This window comes from Microtus oregoni, unplaced genomic scaffold, assembly GCF_018167655.1.
Source record: "Microtus oregoni isolate MIOR12 unplaced genomic scaffold, Mior012 000009F_ref0000495, whole genome shotgun sequence".
Classification (NCBI taxonomy): domain Eukaryota; kingdom Metazoa; phylum Chordata; class Mammalia; order Rodentia; family Cricetidae; genus Microtus; species Microtus oregoni.
In genome coordinates, this window is record NW_024543068.1 from 36,909,272 (window position 1) to 36,937,033 (window position 27,762).

A 27,762-nucleotide genomic window follows, 5' to 3' on the forward strand; every position below is an offset into this window, starting at 1 on the left:
ATCACTAGTTTTCATCATGGTTTTAATAACTTTCATATTTATTTATGAGGGTGCATGCATGTGAAGGTCAGAGAACAACTCTCAGGAGTCAGTCCTCTCCCTCCACCTCGTGACATCCAGAGTTCAAACCCAAGTTGCCAGGTTTATGTGTGTACAAGAGCCTCTGCCTGCTGAGCCATTGCACCAGCCCCACATAAAAACCGTGTTCAGTCTTCTTTCCAAAGAGGAAGGAAGCTTATCTGAGAAACAGAGAGGGGTCTGAAGTAGGACCCAGACTTGACAACTGTACTTAGGAGCTCCTGTGGGTCTTATTATTATGCTGGGGAAAATACAAAAACATGGGTTTGACATGTACTCGTGCCAATGCACACACTACAGACCTGGAGGTCTCCGTGGTCTTAGACTCCCACAGTGTCTCAAGCACAGAGAGTTTCACTGGTGTCTTAGATAACCTTCCAATACAACACCAGTCCTTGGCAAACAGATGAGGAGATAGGAAAAGTCTGGATGTTTAACAAGGTTCCCTGGCCTTCCCAGCCAGCTGTGCATAAAGATTATCATTTTTGCCACCACCCGGAATAGGGGAAAAACACGGATTTCAGCTATGTCACGGGTACACTACGGGAGCATCTTTTTACAGGATGTTTTGTGTCTTCAGAAAACATGGTTCCTGGGGCTGCCATGATGGTTCAGGGAGGAGAACACTTGTGCCCAAACTCTTGCCCCCCAAGCTCCGTTCCTAGAGCCCATGTGGTAGGAGATAACTAACTCTTGAAAGTTGTCTTCTGACCTCCACATACTTGCCAGAGTGGGTACATGTGTACACACAAACAAATGTATGATATGAAAGAATAAAAGAAAGGAAGGAAGACAGGAAGGAAGGTTGGTTGGTTCATCCTAACACCCTCCACTTTCTGCCAGTTTTATACAGCGCTGGGAAGACTTTTATATCTACCACCCCTTCTAAGAAAATGATACAGTGCACAGAAGATGTAGATGTTAAAATCTACCTTTGTACACTGTGCTCTAAGGGGTTCAATGACTTGCCCCTGGTCAGACAACTTGAGCAGGTGCTAAATTTGCCCCCTCTGGAGCCCAGGTCCTGCTTCTGTGCAGTAACGCAGAAGGGCAGCATGAAGGCATTTTTCTCTCCTTGTAAAAGAGAAATACGAAGGATGGGGAATTATTGAAACACACCTCAGTCATTCTGCAGTCAGCGCATTGTTTCTCCTCTAGAAACACCCCGTTGATTTTTAAATCCCTTTAAACCTCCCTGGCACCTGTATGGCCCCGATCCAAAATTTATTACCGAATCCCTTGCTCGTGCTTTTTATATTTAACCTCATAGGAGTTTCAGTGATTGTGACTCTGGTTTAGTGGAGAATTTAGGGGCCTCCAGGAGTTTCCTTCTTCCATGGTAGCTAGCATCATGTAGTACTGGGACCTCAATATAAGAATGTATTTGTTCCACCCTACCCCTCCTTTTCTTAGCCAAGTACGCACAAACACAGACACACGCACACTGGTTCTTGTAGGTTTTTAAAAAGTGTAATCACACAAGTTCGTGTTGTCTCTGGATGTCAATGTCTCTGAAATACTGATGAAAAGAGTCAGTGGAAGGTGACGTGGGGAGGTCATCAGGGTTAGTTGCTCCTACTTCGTGGTATGGCTTCTTTTCGGGCAAACACTGAGGCTGCAAACAATGAAAACTTCCCAGCAAATTCATTATAACAAAGCTTACTGCAAGCTCTCCGGGCACAGAAATAGACCCGAGGAAAGTGACTCCCACATAAGACCTAACTAAATACTTTGATGTCAGAAAGGAGAGCTAGGAGGATCAGAAAGTCAAGTCAGACCAATGTGAAGGGCCCACATTCATATGGAGAGAGAGAGAGAAACAGAGAGAGAGAGAGAGAGAGAGAGAGAGAGAGAGAGAGAATCCCCATCCCCTCCTGTCTCCTCTCCTCCTGCCATCTCTTCCCCATCCTTCTCTCCTTTCCTTCTGTTCCATGAAGGAAGAGTAAGCCTTGGGAACAATGAGTTGTAAATTCTTGAGCCAATTAGCCCAGTGACTTACTACTGTTTCTAATGCACAGAATGTCACAGGCTGTTTTGCAGCCGCCCCAAGTCGGTTTGTTAATAACAGGAAGCTAGCACTTCTCAGTACAGTGGATCAAGCTACACGTGAAAATAAATGCAAAAAACCTGGAGGGGAATAGCAGCAGACCGAGAGTAGCCTTGATTTAATTTAACATTTGGGGTCCACACACATGAGCATTTTAGTAGGCTTCATGGTGGAAGTTGCTGTCATTTGTAAAATATTCTGGCCAATTAGCTAATAGTGTGCTTGGATTTCTCCTGTTTTGATACAGTAATACTAAGTACATTGTGAAGCCCAATTATACAAATCATCCCCATATGCCATACCAGTCTTTCTTTATGAACTGTGTTTATAAATCCTGTGTGAGGAAATGTGTACTTCAGCAATTTAGACCATGTGTAAAAACATAGCCAATGGGATTGTCAAGAAAACAAGTTCCAGCCTAGGAAATCCTAATGTGCTCGGCTGGAATAACAGGGGGGTGCCGGGAGGGCGATGGTGCGGGAGGGGAGGGCCATGGTGCTAGGAGGACGATGGTCTGCTCCTTGGACTTGTCGCTCTACAGTGTTTAACCAATTTAGGAGCTTCCACTTCCCCTTCTGTTGTTTTGTTCTTTTCTTTTAGGATCCAACCTTGGAGTTTTTGAGAAAATTTGGGATTGGTTTTCTCTCGGGGACAATAGGCTCTGTCTTAAACATCCCCTTTGATGTTGCCAAGACTAGGATCCAAGGGCCCCAGCCAGTTCCTGGAGAGATCAAGTACAGAAACTGCTTTAAAACAATGGCGACAGTCTACCAGGAAGAAGGGTAACAGATTGTTCCTTCAATAAATGTGCAAGGATCAAGGATTGTTGAGACGGGTCTTGTCTGTTTTGATGAGAGCCAGTGGGCCTTCCTAGGCTGGCCTTATGTCTAAGGAGGTCTGTGGAATCTATGGCAAGCTTTGCAAGGCCACACAGTAATGAGTTGTTGTTGGCCCAGTGTCCTCCCACCACCATGATCGTGCCGAGAGGCACGGCTATACAAAACTCTAAAAGTTTGCCTGAGAATGCTCAGATGAACTCTTGACCTGTCAACGTGCATGATGTTATTGTATGTTGTATGTCTTATTGGCATGCAGGCAGGATACTTGTCTTCTGCCCGAAAAGCTAATCAAAATATCGTCTAACTCTGTACTTTTAAAAGATCTAATATTAGCATTCTGAAAATCTGGGTATTTAAATTTTTAAATATTTGACATTTTTAATCATTTTTCTAAGTTTTAGTTTCTCAAGTGATACTTTATTATTTCCACCTAAACTGCAACGTATTTCCTAAGTGAAGACTGGGCTTGCAGTCTTTTAAATTCAATTACAAACGTCGTTTTTGCCCATATACATGGCTGTCTTGAAAGCAAGAAGCATCTCACTGATGAAAGGCATGTTTCTGATTGGCCAGGACCAGCACAGCCTGTAATAAAGAACTAATTTACTTTCCCTTCATCTAGTTAGCTGCAGCAAATACCAAGCCTGATACTGTCAGGTTGGGGGTGGGTGTCAGTTCAAGTAGTTTCTTTGCAAATGCTGATGGAGGCTCTCAGTGAAGCTGGGGTCTACCTACCTATGTCCAGAGTAAAAATGTTGCACCCTTCTCTCTCTTCTGTTACAGGATTCTAGCCTTATACAAAGGCCTGGTTCCCAAGGTGATGAGACTTGGACCAGGTAATGCTCTGACTACTTAGGTCCTCCCCTCTTTACCGTTCTGGCATCTCTGCTTTTGTTGCCTATGAAGTTTACCACACTGGGGGAGGGGGAAATGTTAGGACACAAAGTTATCAGTTCAAGCTACAGAAAGCATCCATTAGAGACACTCTACCTTTGTTTAAAAATACTATTTATGGCTTTGCTGGAGGCCAATGAGCGTCATCGCCCTGTCAGTGGGAAAAGATCCACAGCCACCCAAGCCTGAGTGAGCCCCAAGTCATACAGAGTGGCTTCAGGCTGAGTCGAGGATTTCACAGAGAAAGCCATCTGCTAAAATTCTCCCTTGGGCTCCAGGCTCAATCTTGTTTTTTGCCTCCCCTTCATTTTCAAAAGATGAAAGGAAGAGGGCTTGCTTCCCTGAGCATCAAGAGTTCCCTGAACCTCACTCCCCGTCACTTCTATGAAGTGAAGCGCTCACTTGTCCCAGACCCCATAAGTTTGGTAGTGAAGACTCCTGGCTTGGGGACAGGAGACCACAAAAAGAAAAGAAGAGAGAGAGAGAGAGAGAGAGAGAGAGAGAGAGAGAGAAGGCCGACATTCCCACATGGAGAGTCAGCTGCCTTTCTGTAAACAGATAAGAAAATAGCTGCTGGAGACTGAGCCACCTGGGCAAATAGCCCTGGATTACGAGGCACCCTATGATTAAGTATGAACATATGTTCTAGACCGCACAGACATTTTTTTTTAACCAGATCTCGTGCCCCTCCTTAGACATGCTGGTTGTCTTCTCTGGAACATTCTCTCCTCCCTTTGCTGTTCCTCCATTTTAACACCCACGTCCTCCTGTATTTCCACACGTGTGTTTACATTCGACTCTCCATCTAGAAAAGGGACAGGTCTCCCCACCTTAGAGAGAGAACAGCAAACAGCACGGGAGCTGAAGCTGGAGAATAGCTCACGCTGCCCATCTCCCACCCCAACCTCTGTGGGCGCCTGAGCATGGCTTTGTCTTCATAGTTGCCATTTAGACCTGCTTCCTGTCAATCACTGGCCCACATGTCAAAACCAACTAAGGAATAAAAACATTGGCAGGGCTGTGCATCTCTGTACCTTTCCCTCACCAAACACTAAAGACTTAAGAACAGACCTAACACCAGTGAAAATCACAGGTCCAGCCCAGGCCAGTTTTCTCAAAGAGTAGGGATGAAAAGAGTAACCAGGGAGAATGTAGCTAACATGGTAATAATCCCCTGGAACCTTGAACCAAAACTCTTAAATAATCTGGACCCAAGTTCTGTTAGAGGCTTTCAAATGTTTGCGTAGGTTTTTAGGTGCCCTAAGTTGCTGTGGTGTTAAGTAGGATGGAAAGGGTTATTGTGTTACTGCCCAGCCTAAACCAAACTGTGAAGAACCAGTTACCTAGTGGAAACACCTGGGCTCTCCTTCATTTCAAATGTGCAAGTCTTAGGAACATCAAAGGGAGAACTTTAGAGGAGAAAGGTGGGGTTTTGAGTTAAGGCCGAGCATATTTAAAGGAGAAAAGAAAATAGCATAAAAGAAAATGGGGGCCAGAGAGATGGCTCAGTGGGTAAAGATGCTTCCCACTAACCCTGGCGACCTGAGTGGCTTCCCCCAGGGCCTGCATGGTGGAAGGAGAGAAGAAACCCAGTAAGCAGCCCTCTGACCGCCACCCTCTCCCTGGCATGGAGGCAGGCACACATATGGAATGGTGTGGGGCTTTCCAAAATAAAATTCAAAAATTAAACTTAAGATACATCGAGTGGGGGCTGGAGGTAGATCGCTGAGGGAGCATCACAAGTGAGGAAGGAGGGAATGAGGGAAGAGGATTGGAGAGAGTGGAGGGAGGGAAGTGATTAAGGAAAGAAAGCAAGCGGGGCACCCAGAATTTTCATCCTTCATCCATTTCATCTTGTTTTTGTTAATGTTTTAGCAGCTTGATGTGGCTAACAATGTCCCTGATTTCTCCTCTAGATCTCACTAGGCTGAAAATCAAAGTTCTCTCTCTCTCTCTCCCCTGTCTTGGGGGTGGGTGGAGAGCATGAATGAACATGTTTACATTGTGAACAGTTAGTAAAAGTAAATGCAGTGAGCATGCACACACAGAGATAGACAGACAGACAGACACACACACACACAACAACAACCCTCCATACGGTTTCTTGTTTGTTCATTTGTTTGTATTTTTAGAATTCAAGGAGAGTTTTACCAGCTGACAGGACTTTAATAGAGTATCTCCATGGGTTAAAAATAAAAATTACAGGCAGATAATTATCTTTGGTTTATAGTTACACAAACATGTGCAGCCTGTAGGTTTTTTTTTAAATCATATGGCAGTTTGTGCAAAATATCTAAGATCCAAATCAAGTCCTTTTTCTTTCCAAGAGATCAACCTTCCACCCATGCAGCCAAGCCTGTTCTAAGTAATGCTCTGAGTTTTTGTCCACATTTGGGTTTTGTAACTTTTTTTTTTCACACAGGCCATTCTAAGTCACAAAACACATCCTATTCACAACATCAGGTAGTGTTAGCTAGGCAAATGCTTGCCCCAGAGTGCAGGTGTCCAGCATCCTCTGTGCTTATTTCCCTGAGTTGTATTCCTGTTGATGTCTTTGACAGCAAACCACTTCCCAACCAGTTACACAGCATTCTCATCTAAGACAAAGGGCAGTCCTGCACCACCCAGCTCTACCTCCAAATGTTCAAATTCACATCTGCACCCATCTGAGGCCGAGAAGTGCAATGATGCTTAGCTCCCAACTTGCTTTTGTTAAGTTTTGCAAAGCAGTGTTTTAAGATATTCAGAAAGTATTTTCCAAACAGCACAGTTCAGTTTAAAAGTCAGATGCGTCTGTCAAAGCACAATCTTGGAGAATTCTTTCTTAAATGCAACTAAGACAATGCCAATTATGTCTAAAAAACGAGAAATCTTTTGGCTAGATGTAAGAATCTGAAAGTTTTCTGTTCGCAGAAAAGTCACATGCCTTTACATGACTAAATATGTCTTTATTTATTTACTTTTTTTAAGCTGAAAGTGCCTGAAAAAGAATCTGATGAGAAATGATGAAAGTCGCAGAAACTCATAGGGGGAAAAATGCATTTGGAAACACATGATGGTCTTGATTTTACTCTGAGAATTTTCCACAGTTGTTGTTTTCTATCTGTGCCTCAGAGCTCCAGATCTGATGATTCCAAAAGCCCCAGTCTGATAAGGCCTCCTGAGCCTCTGTAGCATGGGGTGGAAGCGGGGAGCAGTGTCAATGCCTTTTCTCCGAACTCTGATGAGATGCAGCTTTTCTCTCTCCTAGGTGGGGCAGTGATGTTGTTGGTGTATGAACACACCTATGCATGGCTGCAGGAAAACTGGTGATGTGCTAAGAAAATTTTCCCCTTAACAACGGACATGTGATCTGAGGTCCCATGAAGAGAAGACAGCCAGCTAAGCGAGATGTACAGTGAAGACGGAAGACAACCTATTCTCATAGTTTAGAGTTTTAGACAGATTGACTAGGCACTTTAGGCCATAGACCCACTGTGAGAAGAACAGGAACAGGAAGCAATGGAATGTGTAAGTTAGGTAGGAATGGGGTCCAGATCAGATACAGTTCATAAAAGCTATACGACTCACACTGCTTCACAATAAAAACTCATTTAATAATCTTTCTGAGAAGTCTATAAATACTTAAATTCTTCAGAATGGCTAAAATCAAAAACACCAATGATAGCCTTTGTTGGAGAGGATGTGGAGTAAGGGAAACACTCATCCATTGCTGGTAGGAATGCAAACTTGTGCAACCATTTTGGAAATCAGTGTGGCAGTTTCTCAGGAAATTCGGGATCAACCTACCCCAGGATCCAGCAATACCACTCTTGGGAATATACCCAAGAGATGCCCTATCATACTACAAAAGCATTTGTTCAACTATGTTCATAGCAGCATTACTTGTAATAGCCAGAACCGGAAACAACCTAGATGCCCCTCAATGGAAGAATGGATAAAAAAAAAAGTGTGGAATATATACACATTAGAGTACTACTCAGCGGTAAAAAACAATGACATCTTAAATTTTGCATGCAAATGGATGGAAATAGAAAACACTATCCTGAGTAAGGTAACCCGGACCCAAAAAGATGAATATGGTATGTACTCACTCATAAGTGGATTCTAGCCATAAATAAAAGGACATTGAGCCTATAATTCGTGATCCTAGAGAAGCTAAATAAGAAGGTGAACCCAAAGAAAAACATATAGTTATCCTCCTGGATATTGGAAGTAGACAAGATTGCCAGGCAAAAATTGGGGACCTGGGGGAGGGGGTGGGGTGGAGGTAAGGGGAGATGGGGAGAGAAAAGTGAGAAGGGTAGGATGAGGAGAGCTTGGGAGAATGGGAGGGTTGGGATGGAGGAAGGGTGGATATGGGAGCAGGGAAGTATATATCTTAATTAAGGGAGCCATTTTAGGGTTGGCAAGAGACTTGACTCTAGAGGGGTTCCCAGGTGTCCAAGGAGATGTCCCCAGCTAGTTCCTTGGGCAGCTGAGGAGAGGGAGCCTGAAATGGCCCTATCCTATAGCCATTCTGATGAATATCTTGCATATCACCATAGAACTTTCATCTGGCGATGGATGGAGATAGAGACAGAGACCCACATTGGAGCACTGGACTGAGCTCCCAAGGTCCAAATGAGAAGCAGAAGGAGGCAGAACATGACCAAGGAAGTCAGGACCGCGAGGGGGGCACCCACCCACTGAGACGGTGGGGCTGATCTAATGGGAGCTCACCAAGGCCAGCTGAACTGGGACTGATGGAGCATGTGATCAAACCGGACTCTCTGAACGTGGCAGACAATGAGGGCTGACTGAGAAGCCAAGGACAATGGCACTGGGTTTTGATTCTACTGCATGTACTGGCTTTATGGGAGCCTAGTCTGTTTGGATGCTCACCTTCCTAGACTTGGATGGAGGGTGGAGGACCTTGGACTTCCCACAGGGCAGAGAGAGGGATGGGGAGGGAAACTGGGGGGAGGGGGAGGGAAATAGGAGGAGGGGAGGAGGTGGAAATTTTTAATAATAATAATAATAATAAAACTTAAAAAAATACTTAAATTCTTAAAAATAAATTGTTCTGTGGCTAATTCCCTGAGAATTATTCAAAGAAAGACTGAGTTATAAGCCAAACTTTAAAAGTTTTTTATAAGAACTATTTTTTCATAAGTCATATTTTAAAAGAGAAGAAAGAAAAAAATTAGATACACCAAAACAGCCCTTTGAGAATGTTTAATTTTGTGAGTGCTGTGTAAAAATGTGAGTCTACCGGTTTTCTTTAGTAATAATACACAGTTAGGGTCTGGTTTCTAAGCCTATTTTGTATTTCACATGGTGGTTTAACTGGGTTATTTTTAAATCATGCTATTTGAAGTCTTTTATTACAAATAGAATACACGGTGTTATATTAAACTGATTCCCTTTACATAATTCATTGTGAAGACAAGTCTTATTACTGAAATAGTTTTATGTTAAGTCACAAACTGGATGCACTCCTTGGGCCCTTCTCTGTTTCCTGTATTTGCCTCCAAACACCTCTGTCCTGAGCCCTTACCTATGCCATCCTTAAAAAGGATGTAGGGAAATAAAACTGTTCTCCAGATTCTTGGGTATAAGTGGCATCTTTAAGTATAAAATCAACAGTCTAGGATATTAAAATGTCTATGATAAAAAGGAAAATCTTTCAAAATGAAAATACATTCTTAGCATTTCCAAGCGCTCGTGCACTGACATGCAGTCAAAAAAAAAAAAAAATTTGGTCTTAATATACCCAGAGCTGATTTTTAAGTCTGCAGCCTCAAATGAGACTACTTCAGTAGCTCAAGTCAACAATGAAAAGATGTCGGCATGTTTTAGATGGCACCTGTTCTTAACTACTACTGTGGGGTGTTTCTACTATGGGGGACTCTCACCAAAACATTTTGAAAATAAACAGTAAAAATGACATGGTAATTATTTATATTTATTAATTTAGAGCATTTGAAGTATAAAAATAAAAGGCTTTTGACATACTGTATATACATACATAGCCTTCTGTTGTACATCTTTTCCAACATGCTTTTTTATTTCTCATTTGTATTTTAGTCCAATATTCAATATGTGGGTCATTAGAAACAGAAAGCCAGGAGCAGAATGTGTTTGTGTCGTGTGATTGCTTTCTGTCCTTGAAGGTGCTACACATGGGCACCCTGTGAGAGAGGACTCAAGGCACAGCACCGGATGGAAAGGGGATCATGAAGAGTGCTCGTGCCAATCAGAAGTCTACCCTGGGAGAGTCAGGGAGGGGGCATTAACACTGGCCAACAGTAACAGCTCTAAAGGCCAAGCAGTCCTGGCTCCACTGTTTTCCTGTTCTCAGTTTTTAAAGTGGCTTCAAATCCTAAGAGGTCAGGAGTAGCTAACTCTGTTTAGGCTTTCTGTTGTCTTAAAAATTGCTCCATGTGGATTTACTGCAATTAATAAAAAACCTGGGAAGAGAAGAAAGTTGAAAAGAAAACTTTGACACTATTAATATTAATTTCTTAAAATACAAAAAAAACAAAAAAATATAAATAACAATAAGCTTTCTTAATTTAGATAAGGAAAATAACATTATTAGTTGTATTTCCATACAAACAATTGATATTTTTCAACACTCCTAAGAGCCACCTAAAAACATTAGATAAAGGATAATTCTGTACCTTAAGTCAATTTTTCTGGATGGCAAGTTCCTCAACTGCATGCTTTGCAAGTCTCCACCAAAACACTGGATTGAATCTTTGTGCCATTCTGGTATGGCCTGTGTTCTCACCACACTGGAAACTCCAGACGTCAACGGGGAGTTTTACAAGATCAAAGGGAGGCTATGGCCCTGAGAGTTCATCGGCTCCTTCTGCTTTTCTTCTCCTGAAGTTATAATCCTGTTTGTAGCTGTGAATGCCGGTTGCTTTAGAAAGAAATGCAGTATGAAGCTCTCTATGAGACATCTGCTGTTTGAAAAAAAAAAAAGCAGTTTCTTGAACATAACTCTGTGTCAAAAATCTGCTTACGGTTTATATCCTAGGGACTCAAAAACGAGCTGATCTAGCCATCCGAGCTTTAGGACAGGCAGAGAAACCTGCACAGCATGGCAGCTGTGCACAGCACAAATGCAAAGGAACCAAATCTGCCAACAAGCTGGCATCTTTAACGCCCACATCTGGGAAGGAACCTGTTTAGTTATTGAATGATATTAATACCAAGATGCCCTGCAGTACATTAATATCTCAACAGAAGAACTGTGCCAATGTCCTAAAAGTTACTTTTAGCCCAATTTTTCCAAGCAAGAGAAACCTTCTAAGCAGAAGGAGTTCAAACTGTAGAATCTTGTCCAAGAAAATGAATTCTTCTAAAATAAACCATATAATCATGGGGGGCACACGCACATAAGCAGATCCTGCAAGTCTATTCATGACATGGAACTGAAAATCAAACCGGTCTAGAAATGTTTAGCAGTTCATCTCTGTTCTGTAATTCTATAAATGAATAACGGGAATTTGCTAAAAATTAAATAGCATTTGTATTTCTCATACCAACACCTATTGACCTACGTGTGAAACATGCTTTGGTACACAATGTAAACTTCACAGAAAGCCATTGTTACATTCATTAAAGTAGAACTCTCCATTTCCTCTTAAGTTACAAGATAATTTGGGGCTGAGATTGCTGAACACACAGGTAAGCCAACAATAACAGTACAATTCCATTTCACAGTGGGTTTTTTTTTTTCTTTCATCCCATAAAGTTCGTTTTAAGTGTCTCTGCAGAAAACACTTCACATTAGACTTGTGTCTAGGTGACTTCCCTCAGAGCCGTGTGGTACAGGTACAGTCCAGCCTCTCGTTGTCCTATGCTTGCATGTGTGTTTGACTGGGATACAAATAGGAAAGTGGCTTGTTTTGTCTGTGTTTGGAGTCCTCTGCTGTAGAAAGAAAGTATCCTTCGTGAGATGCTGAAGCCTTCACTGCACACACACAATTTGGGGGCAAGTCCAGGTCCAAGAGCCCGAGTGACCCACCACCAAATAGAGAAAATTACACTGCCAGAAAGTCACCTTTGCGAAAAAGAAAAAAAAGTAGAGGAAAATAGAGGTGGTGGTTTTGGAGGAGGAGTAGCCCGTACAGTGAAGACACAACGCACCATCCACGGTCCATATTTACAAGCTAATAGTAATATAAACACTATTGTATTAGGAACCAAGTCAAAACACCAACGGAAGGAGGAAATTTTCCGATATTGCTTGGGATCTATACATATTTTTCAACAAAATACGTCATCTCTTAAAAATAAGCAAAAGATCATACCAATGAGTTATTGATTGGTTTCCTAATGGTGAATTAAGCATTATCTGGTCACATTATTTGATTAAAGGGTATCACATAGCTTAATTTTTTCTACGTCTGTTTTCCTTTATTTATTGATTTTGCAAAATCTCAACAATTGCACGTTTCAAAAGTTCAGGCTGATTTAGAATAAATATACAGGTGTGGTTTTACCAAGGACAGGTAGGTCTGTAAAGTCCCATAAGCCCTTTCAGGGGTACAGGTTTCTTCACTTTGCTAACACAATGGGCGGGCAACAAAAATGCCTCATTCAATCTTTAGAGCTGCTTTTGCTTTTAAATCCTAAAGTCACACCAGGTTTCCTGCAAAAAAGAAAGAAGTTACGACAAGAAATATCTAAGTGTCATCAGCACAGAGACTATGAATCCATACAGCCAGCTCTCGAGGCAGGAGGGCCGGACCACTGGAGGGGTGGGGTGTGAAGAGGGGGTGGATTTGCTGAGAGAGGAGACCAAAGTGAAGCGGCTGGAAATAGAAGTTCCCATCAGAGTGCGGAAGCTGCCACAGAGTGGCTACCTTCTCTGGCTGCCTGCATTCCCTTGAAAGCCAGCGATGCGGGAATGTCACAGTTGTGGGGGGACAGAGGGGTGCTGCCGGCATGTTGCCACCCGTGTCCAGCCACATAACCTGAAGGAGCAGCACTGTAGGTCATGTAAGGTGACACTTGAGCTGGAGTAGGGTAAGGAGCCATGCTGGATGCTGATACAAAACTGCTCACAGCTGGGAGGCCATTTGGTGCCTGCGAGGAAAGACCGAAGAAACGAAAGACAATCACATTACAGCATTCCACATCTCTCCAGTCCTCAGACACAGACTAGAAACTCGGACTGAGTTCACAGTTTCCCGGTTCTACTTCTGGCCTGTCTTTTTTTTTCCCCCCTCTAGACTTCCTTTTAACCTTTCTTTGACCTAAAAGTATCCAGTCTGGCTCCTTAAACAAACACAGTGCTGAAAAGCAAGATACTGTTCTTTCTACAAACTCTTTTTGAGGAAGCTACAGCCAGAAAATTCACTTCTTTCTTTTGTGATTTGAAAGTCTACGAAGGCGAGGCAGGGCGAGAAAGAGTCAACCCTGATTAGGCAGCTCTCCACAGCCTTTGTCAACCTTCCTGGCACTTGGGTTTCGTTCAGCTCCTTTGTTAAAGCACTGTGCCCGGCCTGTTTCATATAGCTTTCATTTCCAGGACTGAAGGGCCACAAGGTGCGGGCTGCTGTGTTAGAAACTCAAAATGAGCAAACCCTCGGTTAAATAAAACATGCGCCATATTTTAAGATGCAATGTTGAAAATGCCACTTGGACAAAGGACACGTAAAATTGGGACTTTTCTAGTAAGGGTTTTTGATGTTGGTTTTCTTATTGTTGTTTTGGTTTGGAGTTTGTGTGTTTTCTTAATGAAGTTCGGGAATATATTTTTCACAGTTTTATCAGAAAAGAACTTTTCTCCACAAATATGAATTGAGTATGTATAGTTTTGAAATTGGAAATTTTGCAAAGTTTGGGTTTTTATTTGTTTATTTGTTTGTTTTTAAAGCCATATGGATAAATCCCTTTAAATGAATTTAATGTGAAACCTTTGTTTTCAAACAAAATGGAACGGCTCCGGCAGGCAAGCTTGTCTAGAAACCAGTGCTTTCTTGGCATCTAATAAATCATTGTTGGTATCGTTACTACTAACAACACCAAAAACACCCTGATTTCTAATCCCTCTCTGGCACGAGTACTCCCCACCCTTCAAGTGCTTCATTTTTTCCTCTCAGTTTCTACTCTGTAAAGATAAAGACTAAATCTTGTTTCCTGGAAATGACATGACTGCCCAATGTGTCAACATGTTTCCTAGTGAAAAGGTAATGTAAATACTGGAACTGTATTAGAAAACATGATTTAGTCCCTAGAGCTCAGTAAATCAGGCACATATTAGATGCTTTGTCCAATTAAGTTAGGACAGAAATGGTGCTTTCTTTTGTGTACTCGGATTGAGCCTAGAGCTTTGTATATACCAAGTATGCCATCCCCCAATAAACTCTATCCCTTCTCATTCAGTTCCAAAAACAGTTTTCTGAATTAACTCATCTTGTCATCATTTTTACTTCCACATCTATGAGAATATAATAGTGGGGTCTAGGCCTATTTTCTGAGTATAAAAGGAATATCTAAACATACATACACACACATTGTAGAATATATATATATAGAGAGAGAGATGCATTAGCATTACCCACAGACTTCTGACAAAACCTCATCTTAAATATTTGATACACATTAAATGCATATTTTATATTCTTCTTTTTGTCGTTGTGTATTCTTTTAAAAATAGAAAAGAAGAGAAAAGATCTTTAAGTACCTCCTATGTCCTAGGCACCTAGAAATATCCAAATATTTTAGAAAATTATAAGGGTTAATAAACAATAGCTCAGGTGGGTGATGGTAGTACATGCCTTGAATCCCAGCACTCAGGAGGCAGAGGCAGGTAGATCTCTCTGAGTTCAAGGCCAGCCTGGTCTACAGATCAGGTTCCAGAACAGCCAGGGTTAGAGAAATTCTGTCTCTAAAAACAAAAACAAAAAACAATAGCTCATTTATAAGCTGTTCAACTTATCACAATTACAAAATTATATATATACATATATATATATATATTAATTCAATTGGAATTTTAATGCTTTGTTTTAAGTTTCGGGGTATTTTGTTTGCTTGGGTTTTTTGTTTGTTTATTTTTGTTGTTGTTTTTTTATTTGTTTTAGGTTTTTTCCTTTTTTTTTTTTGAGACAGAGTGTACTATGTATCTCTGATTGTCCTGGATCTCACTGTGTAGACCAGTTTTGCCTTAAACCCACAGTAATTCACCTGCCTCCCAAATGCTAGGATTAAATGTGTGTACCACTGTGCCCAGCTTTTGTTTTTGTTTTTAAATAGGGTCTCACCATGTACCCAGACTGGCCCCAAACTCATGTCCTTCTTACCTTAGCCTTCCAACCAGATAGCACAAGTATATGCCATGATACCCAGATGAAATTAAAATGTATTTCAAAGGGCTCCCCAAATGATGGCCTTTTAAGAAAACTCAGAACAATTAACAAAGACATGACTTCATATTGTTGTTTAATAAATCTGAAATTCTCTTGTTTTTATTTATTTGTTTGTTTGGAGGAGGTGGTGGTAGTTTAGAAACAAGGTTTAGCTCTGGCTGTCCTGGAACTCACTTTGTAGACTAGGCTGGCCTTGAACTCACAGAGATCCACCTGCCTCTGTCTCCAGAGTCCTGAGATTAACAGCATGGGCCACCACCGCCTGGCCTATCTTCTTTTCATGCGCAAGGCTCTTTAGAAAGTTGAAAAATGGGCACGCATTTAAAGCCCATCACTCCTGCCTGATGCTGCAGGTCTTCTGTGTGGTTTTCCTAGACAGTCACAAGGCGGTGTAATGCAACCTCAAACCACAGCAAAAGATTCTTTTGTCTCCTTATGAAAAAAAAAAACTTTATGTCCCCTTTTTTAAGAAGAATTAATTATGTCTCAAAAGAACTTGCTACAGAGCTCTTGGGTAATGGAAATCTATGCAGGCATCAAGTTGCAGGGGAAGATGGGGCATAGCCTAGCGTTCCAGAGATTATTGCTTTTATGCATTATTTTATTTTATATCTTTATTTTCCCCAAGATGCATTAAAAATTAGTTTGGAATGTAATCATTCCAGTAGAATTAGGAAATAGTGTTCACATCTGTGTTTGGTCCCCGCCTACTATTAATTAGTGTTTAATACTACTAATACCAATGTATAACCAGAAAAACAAAATAAGAATATTAAGGTCTGGGAGTATAGCTCAGTGCTCTTGGCTTAGCGTGCATATTACCCTGGGTTCGATCTCCAGCACAAAAGAAAAGTGTTAAAATTAGTTTTAAAATAATAGAAAACTTGACTCTACATTTTTGAAGTGCCTAATATCAAAAGACTTAATATGCATGGCAAAATAATGATCTATCTGGGAGAAAATATCTGTTGTTGAATTCTGTTTTCCATCTCTGATAAACTTTTCCTACCTGTCCTTTTGGCCGGATGCTGGTGGCGGAATTTACTATACGCACCCTCATTCTTGATGCACTATAAGCTGTTCTGTTGTTGTGTCTGACATCTCCTTACATGGGCCCACTTATTACCCCACCCCCAAATATGACCCACAGAAAGACTGGCTCATACTCTCACCTTAGATAACGCTCCCTGCGTGGGGAGGCTTTAAGCTTAATTTTGTGTGCTGCGTTTACTCTATAACTATAGTCATTCAAATATAACACAGCCTATTAAATTTTCCATGTCTACCCAACTTCTCATACCTAAAATACCAAACTTGCTTTGTTATCATCTGTGGTAATTTTGAATATTTCAAGGTTCACAAAACACCATGGTATTTACTGGCTGTCAGTTTACCAGTGCAATCCCCTCTGTGTTGTAGAAAAACCCGAGAAGGAGCAGCAAGATGAGAGAGGTAGCTTCATCTTGTACAAAGAGAGGCACCTGGTCACTTAAAGGGGTGGAATTCTCAGCCTTAGAATACTAACTCTTGGCGGCTTTTGCTCACGCCTATGGCTTCAGCAAGACAAGAGCAGAGTTTTGTCTTAGTGTTTCAATCTGCTGCTGGGAGTTCAGATTTCAAAATTGGACTGGAGAGGGGGAGAATAAGTAAGAAAAAAGCAAATATGCTTCAAAATGCCCCTTCCCCCAGCCTCCTTCTCTGTTCATTCATTCCAGTGACTCAATAAATATCCATTTTCTCACTATTCATTTTGAAACATGACATTAGCAAAAGTAATAAATCTCTACTGGGTAAAGTGATCACTATTTATGAAGAACTCACTGAAAGGGTAAAATTTTCCACAGCAAAGAAAAGCAGCCACAGGTAGCACCAGGTTGTTTATGCTTTCCAGTAAAGGAGCAAATTTCAACACCCCAAATCTGCTCAATGTTCGCAGTGAAGGGCATGTAATTAATCTGAAAAGCTCGTTAGGCTGAGTGGAGACTAGCAAATGTACACCATAAATATAGTAGGAGCAAACATGCTAAATTACACTGTTTAATTGGATTGTAAATATGATTTATAAATCAACCAGCATACGGAATCTCAAGGGAAAAGTAAACAAATTTTCCAAATGAAACCCTGCAATAGGAATGAAATAGAAATCCCATTTCTGAAAATTACTTTGCCTAAATATTTCATAAATAAGACTCCAGCCCTTTAGCCCCCTTCTCACACAGATCTTCCAAGAAAGCAATAAGAATTTTCTCTGGAAGAAAGCTGTACCTATCTTCCTCACAACCAGCTACCTTCTACTTCATTTTGGAAATGAGATTTACTGTTATGAAGTAAAACAGACAAATTGCATGCCCAGGAGAGTAAGTTTCCTTTGTTGAGCTGTCTCAGGAAAAAAGACAGCTTTTATCTCATGAACACTAGAAGAGATCTTCTAGAGGAATACTGATGTTGTAACAGAGTTTGAGTTAGATGGTCACATGGCTGAGTTGGTAGGCTGTTGGAGGACAAGGACCTGCCCTAACCATTTTGTATCCTCACAAAATGGGACAGATTAGGGCCATTTCATAAACAACTTACTGAAGACTTGTGAACACAAAGGTGCGATTCTCTTATTTTAAGAACAAAACAAAGCTAACCCCCACACCCACCCTTTATTACAGAACAAGCATTTACTTCAAGCTAGTCAAATGAATAAAGTTGTTGGCAAAAGTAAATAAAAGTTCCAACAAGCCATTTCACTATTTGATTTATGGTTGTTCCTTGTATTCCTCCCAGTCTAAGAAAATGGAAATGCATTAGTATCCAAACACTTGTGACTGTGAAAGAGAGAGAGAGAGAGAGAGAGAGAGAGAGAGAGGAAGAAGAAGAAGAGGAGGAGGAGGAGGAGGAGGAGGAGGAGGAGGAGGAGGAGGAAGAAGAAAGCTGGTTTGTGGTATGACAACTGTCTGGAAATTAAAAGTTAAAGACTATTTTTTTTTTCAAATTCTGGAAATGGTCTACTCAACAGTTTCTTTCTTAAAGAAAATGCAAATACCAGTCTAACTGTCCACGATCTGTCTGTCTGTCAGCCACTCCTCCAATCCACTTGGCCTTTCCTTTCTAGTAACACCAGTTCTCCCTGGCTTTATCATAAAATATATTTGGCCATAAAAACAATCGTGCTTCACATATATCATGATATTCACAATATCAGTTTCATGGACAAGAAGCAATTTCGCATCTGAAAATAAGCAGGTATTTTTGATAAATTATTTCTCTGAGATTATCTCTCTAACTACTGCTCTTCTGTTCTTCATTATGTAATGACCTAGTAAAACAAACCATGTCATGAACATGGCTCAACACTCATCGCAGAGAATTACGTTTAGTTACCTACTGCAGGTCCCAATGTCTCGAGGTAATGGGAAGCTAGTATGGTTTTTAATCGTTTCTAAATTTTATGTTTCTAAAATGTTATCAAAACTGATATCGCCTTACACTGACTTAATTTTGTTTTGTACCCAACTGGCATACGACAATATTTATATAGAACTGTCAGGTACAGTGCGATGCTTCAGTACATATGTACATTGTACAATGATCAAATCATTTAGCACGTCAGTCACCTCAGATAACATAATAAAAAAATCCAGAATCCTTTCATCTAGGGATCTGGATTTTATAGTCTTTTAAATTACCTCGGGTTGCTATTTCACATGACACATATTACAGATATAAATATATATATATATATATATATAATTATTAAGTTTGTTTTAAAATACTATTGGTTGAAAATTAATCAAATTAGACCATGTATGTCAAAAATAGAATGGATTTCAAGGACTACTGAAATTTGCCTAAAATTTCATTCTCTATAAAATTATAAGTTAATTTAACAAAAGTTAGCACTTTATTTACTGTGAAGAAAATTTAGGGCAACTTCATTTTTGTCTTTATGAAAATACTATGTTCAGGAAAATGGTTCAGTTTTTTGAATTTACTTGTTTTTTAATTATCAAACAAAGTTTTTAAAATACTTCACTAGAAAATTATATACAAGATGATCCCGACATCACTTAAAATGATGCACAAATAAATACGAGAATTTTAGATTTAAGCTGCATCTTTAAATTCAACTGTCTTCACAACTCATTTAATTTTGAACATTTTTAGTGCATGTATTTATAGACTAGTCTCTATTTCTGACATCTCAATTGCTAATGAGTGTTATATTAAATTTACTGGCTCCATTAACATACTCAACCTCAAAATGAAGATACTGGGAACCAATAGCAGGTGAGCGGTCTGTTCTGAGGAAACATGCCTATTTGGAGAAAACTTTTCAAATACAGTGCATTTATTTATGAATTGTGTAAATAAAATCAATTATTAATTTACCAAATCCCATGTAAAATGACAAATATAGGCAAAACCTCTGTTTATCTATTTCATTTTTTCACTTGATCACATTAAGTGGAGATTTTGTGCCTTCAATATAAGAAAATCAAATAGTAAGAACAAGAAAACATTGTTTCCCTTCACAAGTAGATGAGAGTAAGGATTTCCTGCCCAATATAGTTGAAAAATCTAAGATAAAAACTCTTCTACCCTAGTCAACAAAGACTTCTGAATGGAATGCTGACATGAATTACAGTACAACATTAATGTGTAAGATAAATTTGGATATTCTAAACTAATTTTGAAACATGGTGCACACAGTTCTAATTCCTAGGTATCAGGCATCTTTGAAGTTTGAGCTAAAGCTAGAAACTCCAGATTATGGTAAGCAATAGGATCCGTGCTCAGTTGCCAACTGTTCTAGGGTCATTTTGCAGGTGTAGTCCAAGAAAACATGCTCTGAGCTCTGAATCTAAATTCCCCTTTTCCCCTCACCCCCAGCATCCCAAAAGAAAACTAGATTTAAAAAATAGCACAACAATTAATTACAACTTCAAATGCCCAAATGAATTACAGCCAATTATTTTTTTCAGTTTTCTTTTGTCAAGAACTTTCAAGTTTTGTTCGCCAGGAGAGCAACTGGAACCTGAATTATCCTTGTTATCAGACTATGCTGACAATACTTTGTAGGCAGAGCGAGACTTGTAAAATTAAAGTTAACTTTTGAATATTGCAAGAGAAATACACACATATACAATTCCTACTCATATTAATTTTAGGAGTTTCTGTGTAATCAATGCCTAAGGTGTAATGTTTGCCTCCTTACCCCATCTTCCATCTTCATCTTAATTGAGTATGCACTGATTTATGCTGTGCTTAGAAACTCTTTCTGTGTCGTGATTGTAGGTCATTTGAATTACCTGCCTACACAGCAGTATGGGATAACATTTCAATTAAGAGCTCTTCAAATATAAATTTGACAGAAATATCCTTTTATTTGGGGTTCTGCTCTCTTAAGTATTACAACATTTAAAACAGCATTTATCTGGCTATCTTATCCTTAAATTCTTTGTTTTTATAGAACACAATTTAGTAATTTAAAATTCTTTATAAGAGAGTTTTAGGGAAACAACAAATTACTTGAAATGCTATTTATTTTAAATAAACTGTCAGTTTAGTTTTAAAGCATATTATAAATTAGCCATTTCTAAACACGCTTCCCTGGCAGACACATCATTCAAGGGAGGGGGAAATGAAAGGGGCTCTGGAGGTTTCTGGGTGAGGAAACTGCTTTTTTGGTGAAGGGTGTTCCTTGACTGCCTGTGGGAACTGGAGCTTATTCTGAACTCTAGACTTCACAGTGTGATTCCAAAGAGCAATAGCAGCGGAAGGCAGTGAGCTCCTCTTAAATGCTTGCTAGGCTACTGTTCTTGTTGCTTTGTGTATTCGAACTATTGTTTGTCACAAATGCCTGGTAGAATGTTTCTTAATATGGATTTTCTAAACAATACATATGAATATCACTTGTTTTTAAAGTCATTCTGTAATTGCCATTTATAACTACAGAGGTTAAAGAATGTTTTCTAAGAGCCAAATCTGTTGACTCTGCTGACTCTTTTGACTTTGGGATTATTATTTCCTTATTTTGAAAATGAAGAAACCGAGGCTCTAAATGGGTCAACAGCTTGCTTAAGAAGCAGCCATACCAAAGAACCGGGCTTCTAACCATTGCTTACCAACGTGGCCTCTTTGAGCTCATTGTTCCAGGCAGGTCTTTGCTAAAGAAAATGGTGAATTTGCTGATGTTACCTCATGGGCATTCTCTACAGTGGAAGCAGACTGACTGATAAAAGCGCCTTTCTTCCCTTGCTGTTTTTAGTCCTATTTGCCAGGGAATAACTAGCTATTAATGCATCCTGACACTTGAGAGGGACTAGGAAATAGAAATGTACTTTGTTAGAGAAAATGCTAGTTAAGATGTCCCCCGACGGATAAGAATAATACGTTCCAATAAATATTATAACTGCTTTTAACGAGAAATAACGTTTTAAAGCTTTAAGATAAGACTAAGTACTTTGTTGCTTTGGAGGTGGGGTCTACTCTGTAAATGCCTTAAACTGCCTTAAGTCCGCCTTTGAGTTTTGAACTCTTCATTCTAGCATACTGACGAATTTGGACTCACACAAAAGTGTGGCAGCTGCTTACTTCTTCTCAAGGCGGGGTGGAGCGGGGAGAGAAAAAGAAACACTAGTGTTTTAAATTTTCCTTCAGAGAGAAGAGGGAGGGCCAGGGGGAGGGAAAGGAAAATTAAACGGTCCACAGCCAGTCCGTATAATTTGAGGTTTTCTCACTAACCTCCCTTGGGAAATTATGATGTGACCTTTAATCGGGAAATGGTAACTTTATTACGTTTATCTGGTTGCCCCTCTTCCATTATCGCCGGACAAGGCAGGGGAACTGTCTTGTACAGGGCCCTGCAGCCTCCTACAAGTCCTGCGACTCTGGCTTGCGGGTGTCTTGGCTGCATCCCGCTAGCGGGGCGCTGCTCTGAACCCCAAGGCCGGCCATTCCGAAGCTCGGCCTTGGGTTAACTGTGACTGCTGGGTGTGATGGAAGGGTTAGGGGGTCACACGTGCAGCGGGAGGTCAGGCTTTTTTACTCAACCTTCCGCCCGGACTTAGTCAACCCGGGATCCATCTCCTGGCACCCGTGGGTCACCAGCCCGGGTTTTTAAAAACCCCGCGTCGAGGTTCAGAAAGACTCTGCGTCCCCTCCATCTCCCAGTTCCCCGCACCAGCAGGCCCGCCTGGCCAAGCCCTCTCCTCCTCACCTGCCCGTACTTGGCCTCCTGTTCCAAGGCCCCCTTCTCCAGTCCATTCACTGCGTGCGGGGCCGCGGCCGGGAAGTTGTTGCGGCCCAGGCTGCTCCACTCCTCCACCTTGGGGCTGTGGTAGGGGGAGCTGTCGCTCACTCCTGGGAAGGTGGTAGAGAGTTGTCAGGCTCGGCCTCAACCCCGTGCGCCCCCTCCTGAGACAAAACCCGAATCCCCAACCACAAGGCTCTGGGGCTGAGACCTTGGGTCAGCTCCCCTGCTCTAGGCCTCCTACCGGCGCCGGGCCCAAGGGTAGACACCTCGCTTTTCAGCTTAGGGCCTGGAGGAGTTTTAATGACCTGGAAGTAGGCCTCTGAATTAAGTTTCACCCACGCCGGACGGAATTTTGTTTTGTTTAAAACCAGCGTTAGATTTCATTTCTCCCCTTTTGATCTCTCAGGGAAAGAATTGAAAGAGAATTTTTCCAAATGGAAGAAAGAACCCAAACCTGTGAAGTTGGATATTTGTCACCTCTGTCCTTACTGAAGGAGAGTGGCAAAGATCTGACTGATGCTTGCGGTGGTGGTGGTGGTGGTGGTGGTGGTGGTGGTGGTGGTGGTGGTGGTGGTGGTGGAGGCGACAGATGAGGGATAGAGGTGTACTGGTTTGTGTCTTGCTCAGAGACAGCCTGAAAAATGCTCACTGCACTGTGGAGATCTGATAGTTATGTCAATAAGACAGAACAAAAGAGCTGCAAAGTCCTTTGCAAACAATAACTGAACGATGCCCACAATGCAAAACATACACGCACAGATTTCCACATCGTGTGTGTATGGGACTTTCCGACAATCTCTGCCTGCTAAATGCGTAAGTTTATATGTTTAGTTTTAAAATTAAGTCTGGAAGTACCGTGAGTGTCAATGGTCAACTATAAAGAAGGGATTTTTTTTTAAGTATTAGAAAGAGAAGATGAAATGAATCATTAAGAGAATGAAAGTAGAACTCAAGAACTCTGTCAAGAAAAGGGCTAAAGCCATGCGCCTATCTTTCTGTTCTAAAAGAATATATAAACAGAAAAAAGAGATAGTAAGGTGATTGCTATAATATCTTCAGTTATGCATATTGAAGAAAAGACATTTCTTGGCCCTGTGTATAGAAATTTGACGATGTTGTTTAAACTTGATTTTAGACACTTCTATCTGATACAGGTTCTTCAAAGCGTGGTCATTTGGAGAAAAGCACACATTTATCAGAAACCTGGTTGTTTAAAAGTGACATCATAAATAGACAGCAATATCTGCAAGGAACCATCACTCCCTTCTATTATCCTATATTTTCCTACCTGACATTTGGTCTGACTGCAGGACTCCCCAGAGAAGAATCCGCCCAGTTTCACTATGCCTCTCCCTCCAAAAAAAAAAAAAAAAAAAAAAAAAAGGGAAAAAGGTCGTATACTCATTTTTTGCAGCAGGAAGCCATGGCTGGTTCAGGCCTGTTGGCCTTTGCCTTCCCAGACAAAAGGCAGTCGGTGGGCACAAGCCTGAAGTTATCTTAAGAAACTGAGATCCCCCTGTGAGCCCCCATTTCTGCTGATCGCACACGTTCCCACGAACAGGGGCTTCCTTTAAATGTCAGTGAGGTCAGTTTATCCTATAAATCAAGGGCAACATCTCCAACTAAGGTTCGAGCTAGTTCCAAATAACTCTGGTCAATTCCCAGTCAGAAAACAAGAAGAGGAGAAACCACGCACTGCTTTCGTTACTTTAAAAGGAGATTGTGCCAATGCGGTGGAAACTCAGAAAGCAAGAAATGATTACAGGAAATATTTTCCTCTTTCCTTAATTTTTCCTCTGCCTGTCTTAAACCTTACACTAAAAAATTAGGCATTAAATTGAGCGAATAAAACATTTTAAGTTTCTTTTTCTCCCTACACCAAGAACGAAGCTAAAGTCTTTTACATTTTATTTTTAGCAGCACAATAAAAGAAAACAAACCCAAGCCTCCCGGAGAAGCCGGGTCTTTGGGTGCAGAGTGCCGGGGATCTTTCTGAGCAGGCAGAAAAGACACTCAGGACAGCGCAAGGTTCAGGCTGAAAACCTGCGCGAGAAGGGGTCCAACCGCCACTAGCATTTCCCAGTACCCGAGGACTGTCAGGTAAACGGGAGTCCGGCGGGAAGCAACACCCAGAGACAGCAGCAGCAGAAAGGACAACAGCGAACCGTCAAGCAATTGTCACTGTAACTGCAGAAAGGGGGGAGGGGGAGAGGGAGGGAGGGAGGGAGGGAGAGAGAGAGAGAGAAAGAGAGAGAGAGAACCTGGACCTCGGTTTCCGAGGAAAATGAAGCATAAGAATGAAACCAATTAGGTGACATTTGAACTTCCTGCCTGAGCAAATTTGGCCTGATTGCCAGAATCCGAGAATAATAATACAATTTCCACAGCGTGCGGGACTCTCAGCTGCTGCATCTGATCGGCAAGCAAGTTACCGGCAGTAGCATCTGCAGCCCGCAGGCCCTAGCCGGCTAGGGCCTCCCCCACTGCTCCCCAAGTCGGCCGGCTGAGCTCTCCTAGCAGACTAGCCGGGCTGAGGCCGCGAGTGTGCGAGAGGCGGGGGAGGGTGGAAAATGCGAACCATGTGTTGGGGATGGGGGGATGTTATGGGTCTGGTAGTTTGAGATGAGGCTGTAGACTTTGTGTGTGGCAAGGAAACGGAGGGGCAAGAGTTTCAAGTTAATGAGATCAGGACACCCCCTGGGAAGACTCCTTAGGTTTCCAAAAGAAAAACCCACAGGTGGTGGGATAGACACTCGCTAAAGGCCGAGGTCTGGGGTTCCCGACAGCGTGCAGGAACCCACTCTGCTCAGTAACCCGTCTCTAAGCCCCTTACCTTGGTCGGTGATAGAGCGGATGCCCAGGATGTCGGTGACAGAGTGAGAGGAGGGCCAGGTGCGCGGCATGGCCACTGAACCGGGGATGGCCGGCACCCCGGGTGGTGTAGGCACCTTAGCAGCGGCCGCCGCGATGGGACTGGGATACGAGTAGATGTGGTTGTAGGGTAGCGCGGGCTGAGGCGCAGGCTGGTGCTGCTTGTACGTGTCGTAATGAGCCTGCTGGGCCAAGTTGCCGATCTTGTTGCGCAGAATCCGGCTGATGGAACTCACCGAGGGCACGTTGTACTTGTCGCACACGCCGTCCGCCAGCAGGCGGTCCCGGATCTCCCAAGCGAAGATGCCCGGGTCCCTCTGCTTGTAAGTCCGGATGTGTTTCACCACAGTGGGAGTGGTGACCCGGGGTTTGCTGCCCCCGATGGCTCCGGGCAAAATCGAGCCCGTCTCGTTGTAGCGCGCCAGGATCTTGCTGACGCAGCCGTGCGAGACCCGTAGCTGGCGGCTGATGTCACAAGGTCGGATGCCCAGTTGGGCTAATTCCACGATGCGAAGCCGAATGGCGTTGGGCAGCGGCCTTCCGTTCACGAACACTCCTCCCAGCTGGTTCACCTCCCCGAAGGCTGGCTCTGCAAAAGGAGCATAGAGCGCGCAACAACGCGCACCCGCTGCTTGGGACAGCCGCCTGCCACTCGGCGTCCACGAGAGTCCGGGGACAGCGCTATAACACCCTCCTGATTGGAATGGTGCTGCCCCGAAACCGGACGGTTCCGGCCTGGGACAAACGGCCCCAAATAAGCTGCGGCCAGACCTCCTTCCTACTTGGAGCATTCCAGCTATAAACAAGTAGAGAGAGCTGGGGCAGCAAGACACTTAAAACTCTCCGAAGCAGGCGGGGAGATCGGTACTGATGTGCCAGCACGCCCCTCCTTGTCTGCTTGGCCCCTGTTTCCCTCCACCGCTTTACCCTCTTCCCCCAGTGCGGTTAGACAGAATCCAGGGAAAGTTAAGAAGTTGTTTTGTTTGCACGTGTAAACACGTGTGCATCAAAACTTGGGTTGACACTGGAGCTCGGTACTAGCCCTCTTCTCTTAAGATCAGAAAATGGCATCAACTGCCACCCGGTAGCGGGAGTTCCCACTGCTCCCCTGTTGCCGCTGACTCTTGGCCTGTTCGTAGGGACGCGGTCTGAGTCAATAGAGCGCGGTCGCGAAGTTGCGCGCCCCAGCTCCCTCCCTCTCGCCCTCGCCTGCTCGCTCCCTCCCTCCTCGGTTCTGACAGCGTCCCCCGCCGCCACTCACCCATTGCTCCGAGCAGTACACCAACCCGGCCCCAGTTCCGCACTCCCAGAAAGAAACTTTTCTCTCGCTCTCACTAGGCCGACCTGTCGCTGCTCCAAACCGCGGGTGCCTCGGCTTCTTCCCAGGAGGAGGCGACCAGAGTGCCAAAGGAAAGAGTAAAAGGAAGTCTGTGCCGGGCAGAAAGAGGCTTGAGTTCTGCATTTCAATCTAAGCAGCAACGTGGGCTGGGCTGAGCAGGGCCGGGCGGCTCAGTCTATCACTCACTTGTGACACACCCCAAAAGAGGTGGGCCCGCGGGCAATCTGCGTGGTAATTGGTGCAGACCGGTGAGTGACAGCTCAGTCTGGGAAACTCCTTCCGCTGTCTATTTCAGGCTGGCTCCGCACCTGGGTGACTAAATACAATGCTTGTGAGTGTTTGACGTCTTCCCCCAGGGGCGCCACAAACAGAATGCAAAATCAAGCTGGTAAAAACGCTGAATAAGCGAATGGGAGCTTTGGTCTCAATTTGGGTGACTTTAAGCGGGTAGGGGCCGAGGACACCTCTTGGAGAAGGGATGGACTGCTCAGAATTGAAATTGGAGGTTAGGACTCTATGGTAGCAAGCAAGCGGGCACGACAGCTAAGGGAACTCCGAGACGCGAGGATGTCTGAGAACTACCTGCGATGCTGACCTTTGGGGACTGTCAAAAAGAATCTTGCCCACAAATTCAGTCCACTCAGGATCGATCGGAGAGACGGAGAGACCATAGGGGAGAAGCTTGAGGTGTTAAGGACAAGGAGACCCCTTCTCGTATCCTGCCTGGGAGGGCTAGGCCCGCAGTGAGAGGATAAACCAAGGAGGGTGCTGGCAGGGACCTAGTGCTGCGTGGAGAATTCTAAAACTAGCGACTAAAGAGAGCGCAAGACCTCCGTGAGGGAAGGAGGGTTGATACCTGGAGCGCTGGTGACAGAGGCCACCCACCCCCACACTCCCGCCTCACTCACCCAGAACGCAGGGTCCTGGATGTTAAAATGTGTCAGGGTTCTCAATACCAGTGAGCCACCTTGAAAAAAAATTTTCCCCCAAGAAGGCGGACATCGAGGCCACATATAAGTAATCGCGTCTGTATGTAATTCCCCGTGACTTCATTTCAGCGACCAGAGATTCTACAGTTC

General features: G+C 42.8%; 2 protein-coding genes across 2 annotated transcripts in view; one reads left to right on the forward strand and one right to left on the reverse strand.

Annotated features, from left to right (window-relative positions):
* The window catches only part of Slc25a21 (solute carrier family 25 member 21), a 132,677-nt gene extending 125,493 nt beyond the window's left edge, over positions 1 to 7,184 (forward strand). Inside the window, exons 7-9 of the mRNA XM_041658010.1 lie at positions 2,726 to 2,907; positions 3,748 to 3,800; positions 7,109 to 7,184. Coding sequence (XP_041513944.1) covers positions 2,726 to 2,907; positions 3,748 to 3,800; positions 7,109 to 7,170 — 297 coding nt within the window. The 3' untranslated portion in view covers positions 7,171 to 7,184. The remainder of the gene's footprint in view (positions 1 to 2,725; positions 2,908 to 3,747; positions 3,801 to 7,108) is intronic.
* Positions 7,185 to 12,260: 5,076 nt separating this feature from the next.
* Positions 12,261 to 26,708, reverse strand: Pax9 (paired box 9). Its single transcript, XM_041658496.1, has 4 exons — positions 26,606 to 26,708; positions 25,307 to 25,933; positions 22,438 to 22,580; positions 12,261 to 12,942 (listed from the first exon to the last, which is right to left on the reverse strand). Exons 1-4 carry the CDS (start codon positions 26,607 to 26,609, stop codon positions 12,688 to 12,690), a joined length of 1,029 nt encoding a protein of 342 aa, XP_041514430.1. The 5' UTR covers positions 26,610 to 26,708; the 3' UTR covers positions 12,261 to 12,687.
* Positions 26,709 to 27,762: the final 1,054 nt, after the last annotated feature.

What these genes read in the sequence shown, in the direction of transcription:
- Pax9 (XM_041658496.1), bottom strand. An exon ending in CCGCTCTATCACCGACCAAG is followed by an intron (nt 22,581 to 25,306) that starts GTAAGGGGCTTA and finishes CCACCTTCCCAG; the next exon opens with GAGTGAGCGACAGCTCCCCC. An exon ending in AGGAGGCCAAGTACGGGCAG is followed by an intron (nt 12,943 to 22,437) that starts GTGAGGAGGAGA and finishes CTTTCCTCGCAG; the next exon opens with GCACCAAATGGCCTCCCAGC.